The sequence below is a fragment of the Atractosteus spatula genome, chromosome 6, assembly GCF_055471065.1.
Source record: "Atractosteus spatula isolate fAtrSpa1 chromosome 6, fAtrSpa1.hap1, whole genome shotgun sequence".
Lineage (NCBI taxonomy): Eukaryota > Metazoa > Chordata > Actinopteri > Semionotiformes > Lepisosteidae > Atractosteus > Atractosteus spatula.
The window spans coordinates 1,700,360-1,710,768 of record NC_142711.1 but is presented as its reverse complement, the minus strand read 5'-3'; the positions used below and the strand labels follow the sequence as shown (position 1 = coordinate 1,710,768).

At 40.0% G+C, this 10,409-nt stretch overlaps 1 protein-coding gene across 1 annotated transcript in view; it reads left to right on the top strand.

The window, feature by feature from the left end:
• Positions 1-1,649: 1,649 nt before the first annotated feature.
• cdh2 (cadherin 2, type 1, N-cadherin (neuronal)) overlaps positions 1,650-10,409 on the top strand; it is a 77,294-nt gene continuing 68,534 nt past the window's right edge. Inside the window, exons 1-2 of the mRNA XM_088919646.1 lie at positions 1,650-1,979; positions 4,715-4,823. Coding sequence (XP_088775772.1) covers positions 1,923-1,979; positions 4,715-4,823 — 166 coding nt within the window. The 5' untranslated portion in view covers positions 1,650-1,922. The remainder of the gene's footprint in view (positions 1,980-4,714; positions 4,824-10,409) is intronic.

The window sequence follows — 10,409 nt, the reverse complement described above, 5'->3', positions numbered from 1 at the left end:
TATTTGTTCAAACGTAAGAAATCCTTAGATGTCCTACTTAGGCTTACTTTCATATTTCTCAATATTTTAATTTCACACTGTGGTAAAGGGACAGAGTTTTCATGTAGATCTCAGTTTAAGTTTCCTGACGTTGCATGAGGTGAAGCACAAAGCAGAAAAAAAAACAAATACATTAATATTAGAATTTAAAACAGGTAGAAATATTGTTAGCACCTAAGAGAAAAGAGTATTTCAGGAACTGAATGAACTCTCACATGCACTGTATGCTATTGTCTCTGTTTACGTGTCTGGGGTGTTGTATTTCAAGAGCTTAGTATAGAGTTGCCAATAAGGGCCAGATCAACTGGACGCTGAGACAGGACAGGTTTTCCATGTTACCTCTCAGCTGAAGAAAGATAAGAGAACAAAGCAGAATTAAATCTGTAGATGTATTCTGATGGAATTACTTGATTTCCTGTAAAGAGTCCGTGCAAATTAGGAAAATACAAATGAATAGAGGGCAATTACCAAATCTGCAACATGGGCAGTCACCAATCAGCACAATAGAATTAAGAAACAACGCAAATGCTAAATATTCAAGTTGTAAGTTTTTTTTCAAATAAACAGCTTTTATTCAAACAGTGCCTAGTGATAATTAATCAATATATTCTATTTAACAAGCAATTATTGTTCAGCTTGTCCATGTTCATTTAAAGGCTAGGTGAACCCCTTCTGTCTTAGGTGTCCAGTTGATCTGAGCCCTGTGCATTACTTATACTTTAGTGTCCACTACTGTGGAAATGTGTCTTTGGCTTCTCCCATAAAAGTACAAAACTCACAAGCAAAACATTAAATCACAACACAGCATGTGACACATAAACGAATGGATACAGTACATAGGTAGTGGGGGGTTGAGAATGTGTTTACTATTTCTTAGAAACGAAAATGTATTTTTTTCTTCACCACTTCCAGAAAACAATTTTAAAACAATGTGCTCCAGAATATTGAAGACAGCACCGCCTATTTTTCCTATTTATATCGGCACTGCATCCAGGATCTACACAAACTTGCAACGCATTTTTATTTAGCTATCCATAAATTATATGCGTGCATACAGACTCCGAATGAGATGTTGCTTCAGTCTAGTTTGATTTCAATTTGGTTACCCAGGTTAATTTATCTTTAGGATTGATGTAAATTAACACGGGAGACCAAACGGTCTTGGAAAAGCGCCCAATCTCCAAGGGAGACGAAATTGCACGACACCTGCTTTGCTCTTACTTCAGCTGACTTCATTAGCATCGGCGGATCGTGCTGCACTTCGATTTAAAGTCCTAAACCCCCCTCAACAATCTCACAGCTGCAAGCGCTTGTAACTTTACCGAAACGAGGCATCAGTCTCACAGTTGAACCGACAGTCAGCAATTCCCAGTATCTCCAATCCCAAGTATCTAAGGGAAAACGGGCCAGGACGCGTTTTCAAACGCTCCAATCTCATCGCCTTTCCGCTGATGGACCCGCGGAGTGCGGACAGGGGGGCTGGGTGGAGACTGGGAGTCTGAGACAAACCAGACAGCTTTTCTTTTTGTTGTAGGGAGGGAGGAGGGGTTAGTCATTTCATCCCAGCTTCCGGACCTTCAAGACTGGAGGGGGGGGGGGGTAAATCCATTAGTCTGAATTACGCGATGCGAGGCGGTGTGACCAGCAGGGAGAGACAGAGAGGTGCTTGAGCAAGGAGATCGGTATTGGTTAGTCGGGGAGGGAGTTGCAGCCTCAGTACCATATTGTGATTTCAGTACAGGGAGGAGAGTGGAGGAGAGAGGTTGCTACATGGTGCTGCTGTTGCCGCCTTTGTTTTAAAGAATATTAACACATCGGTCCGCAGCGGGAGAGGAGACCGTACATACTTATTCCGAAAAAAGGGGGAAATTAAACCGTTATCCATGTTCCTAAAAGGAGGCGCAGGAGTTCTGCTGCTGTTGCTCCAAACAGCTTTGCAGGTAAGATTTTCTTTTTTTTTTGGTTGTTGTTGTTGCTCACGGCTTTGTGAAATGTTTGAGTTCAGCCGAGCTTCGGCTTCTTGTTTTTCCGCGACGATGCTGATGAAACTGCCCGTGCAAAAAAAAGCCTGTCGGTAAAACCCCACGTTGGGATATCGGCACAGATGTATCAAAAACAGCATTTCGATTTTTAAACACTTGAAAGCCGTGTGTGATTATCAACTCTGCTGGATACCTTACTTTATGAATTGTGTGGGGGGGAAAGCACGAATCTAACGCCAGACCTTTGGCTGTTATCTGTGGTGTGCTGGAGGGCTCCGGCGCCTGTATTCCGAACTGCGTAGGGGGTTTTTACTACCTCGGTTCGTGGTCGTTGCAAATACCCCGTTGTAAGTTTTTCTTCACGGGCGTAGTCTTACTTTAACTCGGTGGGGGCTGTTCTTTCGCGTATGTTGAACTCGCAAAGCGAGATGTTGACACTGTCCAAGGTACGAGAGTCAAGTGTCCGGTGTCCTGCGGCTGGCTCGGGAGGAACGCGCCGCTCCGGACGCCGGGTCGCTCTCACGGCTGTTGAACTGCGCCGAGACGAGTTACCTTCTCCGGGGGGTGAAGGTTAAAACAACCAATAAATTAATGTGCTGTGTGGGGGGGGGGCAAAATGATTTGCTGGGCTTATTTTTTTCTTTTGTTAATTGTGCGATGTTTATTATTATTATTATTATTCACAAATCTCTTACAGTGCCGCAGCCGGTTAAGATCAATGGCCATTGAAGGATCGTTTAAGAAAAGTGGGCATCGTGTTTATTTTTTTTTCAGGTTTTTGAATGAGTACCGTGGTTATCCTGTGCTTAACTTTATCTGTGTGAGCTTTTTTTTTTAAAAAAAAACAACAAACAAAATCTGAGGTCTGAAACGTGGGGGAGAATTTCAGTTCTTATGTTGGTAAATTATACTGCGCCGATAAAGTTTTCGACCTCCCCTTATCTTCCACGTTTTTCCGAGTTGTTTGGCCTGGAAAGGTCACCCGTGGCCGTATTCGTGTTAACCCCCCCCAGGTGTGTAGTAGACAGATGCGTAGTCTGGCGCTTCCCCGTTGCGTGAAAAGTTGCCCATTCTTGCGGTGCAGTTGGGCGAGTTGCTGGTGCTGGGAGTGCGGCGGCTCCGGAGCTCCTCCGCACATTCCGGCCGGCGCAACAATGCGAGTCCTTCTCCCCCCGACGCATTCCAGCGGCTGGGAAGGCCAGTGGCCCGGATACCCACAATGCTGCACCGCACGGGAACGCTCACGCCGCATTCTTGCGAGGGTCCCGCACAGAAAATTAGATTAGGGGCTCCGGGAAGAGGGGCGCATGCTAATGGCCTCAGCCCTTCGCATCGTCCCGCTTGTTCCCCTTTGATTTAATTGCGCGGTTTGATTGTTCTCGTCCTCTTGGGCGCTTGAAATGGTCAATTTCATCACTACAGGCATGTCATTTATCCCATCTTGTAGTGTAGAGGACAATGGGTTCTGTTTGTTGCCCCGGTGCACGTTCGCATTGGCTGTGTGGACAACCGAGGAGCCCCATTTTATTTTAAAACCAGTTCGCCGTGTACCATGAATCCCGTGTAGGCTGCAGGCTAAGATGGACAGTTTTACTCAATTTTTGCTCTTGCTCTCTGCATTTGTCAAGATATGGGATTTAAAAGTGGCTTGACAATAAAAATCGAGGTTCGAGTAATTCCTATAAGCATAATTTCGACAATTGCGCTGTTTGAAACTGACACTTGAGTGTTAAAGTTGGCAAAAAGCTACAATACAATGTAAAACATTCATATGGTTTATGTTTAGTGTATGAAATACAACAGAATACTATTTTAAGTTAGTCTTGTTTCATATTTGTAAAAAAACGCTTTAGTCTTTAAAAAGGGAGACCTGCACTTTTAAATCGCATACATTTTTGTATGTCTAGGAACAAAAACCCTCAATATTTTTTACCACATTCCAAATACATTTAATAGATCCAAGATGGAGACTAGATTCTTTAACCCTTTCCCTCTGGGGATATTTGGAATAGGCAAGACATTTATTGAACATTGTAGGGTGGGGCATTCTTTGTCCTCTGTGCACTCTGAAATCAGCTCATTTATTAAAAAGAAACCTTTATCAATTTTGGTTGGGAAAACCTTTTTGCCAATTGATTTGGGTCTTGAAGTGAAAATTGGGATGTCATCTTTTTTAAATCTTTCTGGTATTAAGAACAGCCGTCAACAGCAGCTGATTTAAAAAAGATGAGTGTGAAGTCCTGTCATTGTGGGGGAACTTCCAAATTGATCTGAAAGCGCAACGAAGCTGACCTAAAATGTTGTTTAGCAAAACATTTTAGTATTTTTACTTTAATGCCTGACTTGTGTGACATTTGGGTTCTAGTGCCTGTACAGTTTTATGTACAACTGTTTTAGTACTAAATTTTTCTCCTTTGTTTGTAGCCTACCCTTTTCACTTGAATTCAAATGGGTGTTTGTGTTGCATGTCCAGTGGTCAGAGGCTGGTGTTAGTCAGACCTCCCTGAACAAATGGAGCTTGTTCCTGCTTATCCATGCTCCATGGCAAATGTTTAACCCTTTGGCCTCATTATCCTAATTGCGCCCCATTTAAGGACAGATGTTTTTTTGTATTTCCTGGGGTTCAAAAACAATCCGAGGCCGTGAAAGCAGAGTGGAGTTTGTTTTTGTAAAATGTGTTCTTGTCTCCCCAGATCTCAGCTGAGGGGACTGGATCTCTGTTGTGCACCCGTGGATTTTCAGAAGATGTGTACATTGCAGCAGTTTCCGAGAATGTGCTTGAAGGGCAGCCTCTTCTAAATGGTAATGTTCTTTGACATTTTAAACAACACTGACACATTCAGCTTATTTTACTCCATGCAGTTCTATGATAGATTGAAAAATAAATCAGATTTCTGCTCTGTGTACACACACCTCTTGATTTTTTTAAAGCATTTATACAGTATTATAATCATAAAAACGAACGTGTAAAGGTTCATTCCATACAGGAACATAAAGTCAAGCCTTCTACCTACTTGAACGTATTATAATCAAAAAGTGTACTGTGTAACATTCCTCTTGTAGTTTTTGAATATTTAACTGTGAAAGACCTATAGGATATTTAACATCATTGGCGAGTTGTCATTTGTCATGTCCAGTAGTTGAAGACTTGGAAAACTAAGGAGAATAACTGGGGGAAAAACAAACCCGTTTGTTTCATACATATGTTAATCCATGGAAAATTAAGAAACTTAGCTTGCCTCAAATTTTAAATCAAAGTGAAATATGTTTGTCAGTGTTTTTTTTCCCTACCTTTATTATATTTTTCCTGTTTGAAAGCATGCTTCGGAAAAAGGTAACTGATTCAGGAGCTGACAATTTTCAGGATGGCAGATGAAGCCACATCCTACTGTATGATTTGATAACTTACATGAGGACATTTTTAATTACTTGTTGTACTTGGGGTTAACAACCTATTCACATATACAGTAATTAACTGATATTAAACTGAGGTGCAAAGTGAAAAATGAAATTGAGCTTAATACTTATCCAGTTTTTGATGCAATGCTGCCCTGTTATACAACCCATTGCTGAGCACAGTCATAACAGTGTAGGGTTCCATTTCACATGTAGTGCAGTTTGAACAGTACAGGGTACACAAGACGGCAGGAACTGAAGTTTTCTCTGATAAACTGGAACTGGATGTGGTGGACGGAGTGAGAAAAGGCCACTCTAGCGACAAGAATGCATGTTGCAGTGCCTGTAATACTGTATAGAGATGGCTGATGGACAACATGAATGCTGTAATGAAAAGCATGCTGTTTAAGATGAAAAAGCATTGTGCTAAAGATAAGGGATTAGGTTTTTCTTTGAGTGACTTTTTGTAAGAACATCAACGTGCACTGCTAGCGGGGTAAAATCCTGCAAACACAGGCAGATAAATTGAAAAAGCACTAAGGAATTCTAGCTAATAAAGCAAATTGTCACACAAACCAAAGGACGTGGGTGGAAACTGTGTGGAAGTGTATTTAAAACTGACAACAGGAGGCATTTCTTTACCCAAAGAGTTGTGGGAGTAAGGAACAACCTACCCAGCCATTTTATTGAAGCTACTACCCTGGTGTCTTACATTAAATGGCTATGATGCTTTAAGTCAAGGGATTAGGTGGGTTTCTTCTGTAGAGAAATAAAGATTCAGAATCGTATGCAGTATCTACTACAGTACCATCAAATGGAAGACCTGTAATATGTCTTTGATATACATGTGTGATATTTTAGGCATTTTTAGTTTTGTGATATGATTTAAAAAACATAGATTACTCCTTTTTGGATGCATTTTTGAAGTGCAAAAAAATCATGACAGTTTGCTTAGTTTTATCCATTTAACTGTCTGAAACCAAATCTCTTAGATCGTCTAAAAGATGAATGCTTTATACTTCTTTAAATCTTATAACAGCTGTTATACATTAAAGTGTGCAAATTAAATTATCCTCAGAAAACCTAGTACCCTGTCCCCCTCCATTTTTTCCAAGGCCGTTTGAACCATTGTGATTAAATTGTGATTTTGGACCATTTTGATTTTAGGATCAATACATAAAAGTGTTGTTGTTGCCCCATAATATTAAAAAGGAGTCTGTCCAGTCAGATTGAGAAAGTAGTCGGTGGGACCCAGTATCAGCTGTAGGAGACAACATAAGGAGCAAGCCTATAAGCTGAGAAAACTGTGTAAATGTATAAAATGTTTTAGAATAAATACTGGATGTTTATACTGTGTTCAGTATAATGCAAAACTACAATCCAGTTGTCTCTGATGCTTGCTTGTCCAATTGGCAGCCCCCTCCTTTCCCAGCTCCAGATATTTACCCACAGTAGTTGATACCAGCATCCAGCTGCGTCTGGCTGTTCTTCCATCATGTGGAAAAAAGAAGACCAGCACTTCCTGAGGCACAGAGTGAGTCTGGGGTGAGACCTGTTATACGTATAGTGCTGAGAAGCAATACAGGTTTAGTTAAAATGGATCAATTGATGGTTAAGCTTGCAAAACCCAAAGGGCAGTATTATAAGATATAAAAAAACATTGCTCTCATGTGATCGGGCGAAAAAACAAGATTGTAATTTACACTGTGAAATTCCAGAGTAAATAAAATCTTGTAATATATAAGGAAAGACCTTTTTTTTTCCTAACATCAACCCAAGCTGTGACTAAGAGCAAAATGATTTTGAAGATTAGTGAAGATTATACACCTGATCATTATGGTTCTCATGGCTTCTTGTCTCGGATTTGAAATGTGGCCACTTCCTCTTCCACACAGATTTATAGATTGTGCTGTTTAGTCCAGTACATAAGAGGGAGCGGAATCACTGAATTGAAAAATTGATGTGGGGGAGTAAATTGATTATTTTAGAAACTCATGCCTGAAGTAAATAGGGAAATTGCATTAATCTGTTTAAATTTAAATTTTTCTAAGTATTAAAAAGTTACGTCATGTGTAAAGATGAGTAGATTTCAATACAAGTTGATTTATATTTATGTGCTTGGCTTCATGCTTTCAATTAGAATCGTATTTGTCAGTGGAGTGTTCAAAGCCTACAGGGCAATTAAGAGCATGTCATCGATTAAATCAAGTAAAGAAGGGAATATTCTCCCAAAGACAGTATGGGTGGCATCAGTTGAAATGTCATTGGATGTTGAATACTGAGAACAATTAAAAAGTCAGCTAGGTAGATCACTTGTGTGTGGAGACCTAACAAAATGGCAGACGCAGAGGGAAGAGCCGCCCCCTGATGAGTACCCTTACCGACGGAGAACTAGAGAGAGCACCTGGAGCAAGGAGGCTTGCTTACACTTTAATTCCCCATCCCAGGAATTTTTGCAAACATTTTCCCCGAACTATAGATTGACAGCAATGAAAATAGCCATTCCCACCTTGCAAGGACACCCTTCATTCATCTAGCGCATGAAGGCACACAGGCCGCTTCAGCTACTGAAGATGGGATTGCTGGTGGAGTGTTTTTATTGACGATGGGATGAATGATATTGTTCGCTGTCTTACTAGTGGTTGCTAGCTGGGTTCTTACTGTTTGATCATGATGAATTGGTTCAAGCCTCAGGTCTGTGTGAAAGCATTTTGGCGTATACTGTAGCTTAGTGCCTGGATTTATTAGGGGGAGGGGACATTAGCAAGTCCCGAGATGTGTTCAGTAATGAAATAATGGTGTTGATTGAGTGAAGGAGCCCCCTCAAGTAGTCTTCACCATTCCCATAGTTTAGGGTCTCAGCTCATCCCAGAAAGCAAAAAGTTGTATTACTCTGCAAACCCAGGGGGGCTTGCATTGTAAAGAGTCTGCAGTTCCTCTTTTTAAAAAAAAACACACTTTACAATTGTTTAAATGTTCTTGGATTATGTGTGTAATTGTATGTTGTATTAAATAATTAAACACGGACATACAATTTAAACTGTGGTGCAGGGTAAACTTGAAACTGATGAAATACTGTTTGCTGCAGTGCGATTGTTTGGACTTGTATGCATTGTAAACGTCAGAGAAAAAATGATAGTACTTGTAATATGAAGCAATATGGTCCTCCACTTATGTATCCTACCTTCATCATAATGGGGTAGTGCTGCATGTTTTCCCTTCGGTGAGTTAAAGCTGCATATTTGCAAACAATGTAAGAACAATGATATCTGAAAAGAAAAGTAAAGCATAATTCTATACAATGTGGGTATTAATTAAGTAAACTTAATTATGCAGCATAACCATCTTGTAATTGCATCCAGGATCATTTTCTGCCTGTTAGCCTTAAAAGCAGATAAAAGGAAACATAATGTGCTAACAATTACCCAGCATATTATAAACTCCTAAACGAACTAACTTAAAAATTATATTCAGTGTTTTATGCCGTTCTACCACATAGGGTTTATAGGTGGTGCTGTTATCTTGTGTGCTTAATGATGTTGCTGTTTAAGAAGGAGAAGTTTCTGGGAACCTTTGTGATTCATCAAGGAAACACAGGTATCGCTACCATGCAGAATGGGGGCTGGGTGAAAGCCTTGAGCAATCTAAACAATAGGTATCCAGTGGCATTGAGTTTCACACTTACTTTCCAAGTTTCACAGTTTGATTAGGTTAGAGCAAGGGATCAAGGGGCATTGACTTGGGTGTTACCTGTACGTGACGCGTGTTTGATCTTCCTGCTGACGAATTGCCTTTTCTTTTCAATTGTGAGTGCGACATTGCCATTGGGAACATGGTCTTCCTTTTTGTCTTGATTGAGATCGCTTGACAAAGCACTGCCCTTTGTGCTTCCTAATGTGCCCATTAGGTGATGCTTTTTGTAATATGCTCTGGTATAATGCTCTGTGAAATTTCATCTATTAATGAGTGGTTCATTTCTCTTAAAGAGACAATCATTTTATAATCTGGTTAGTTTAGCTCCATTTGTAAACATAGCTAGGATGATGCATGTGGTTTAAACTCATTATTAGAAATACTTCAGTGGATCTATAATCAAATTTTCGTTTCACTTAACATCTATCATAATGGAATAGGGTGGGGCTGGGAGTTTTAGTTTACCTTGGCCATATACTAAATCATAAATAAATGATAAGAAAATTAAACCACTCCTGCCTGAGGGAATAGGTTTATAGCAAAGTATTTTTTGGAGGTTTGATTTAAGGGCTTTGCTTTATGCTTCTAGGAATTTCTGTGGGCACTGGGCCAGGAGCTTCTCAGATGAGCTGACCCTTTTTGGCCCCAAAGCCAAAGAAACGTTTGCCTCTTGGTCTTCTGTTATTTAATACATGCTAAAAAAATTGTACTACAAAAATTTGTGCTCTGTAAGACAAGTTGGATGAGCTTTAGTGTAGCCATAGACTTTTTCAAAGGAAATAATTCAGATGAATTTGATAAAGCTTATTAGAAAAGTGCAGGAACAGAATGATTAGCTAGCAGCTGTTTGCATGCAGAACAGAGGGTTTTATGTTCCATGTTTGGAAATGGAAAGCCACCTATGGCGTTTGAGGGTATAGGACCCATTGTAGTTTGACATTCCCACAGTCTATAGATAATGTAGTTCCAAGTGACTTTGCTATTAGCTGAATGGGGTTTCTTGTTTAACATTTTATTGCTAAGGTGGGTCTTTTGCATTATACTAATTTCATTTCAAATAAACTAATATACAGTTTGTTGATATGTTGCAATTATTCCTGTAGGCTGAACTGCTAACACTGGATAGGTTTATAAAGTATCCCATATTGTATTGTAGAAGGGGCAGGTCTTTTCAAATACCACTCCAAGTTTTTCCTTTTTATGTTTTCAGGTTGGCAAAGTTTTTCTTAGGAAGACTGTCACGAACATGCAAAAATAACCATTAAAGGAACAAGTTTTCTAAAGTGATTCAGCCTGAAT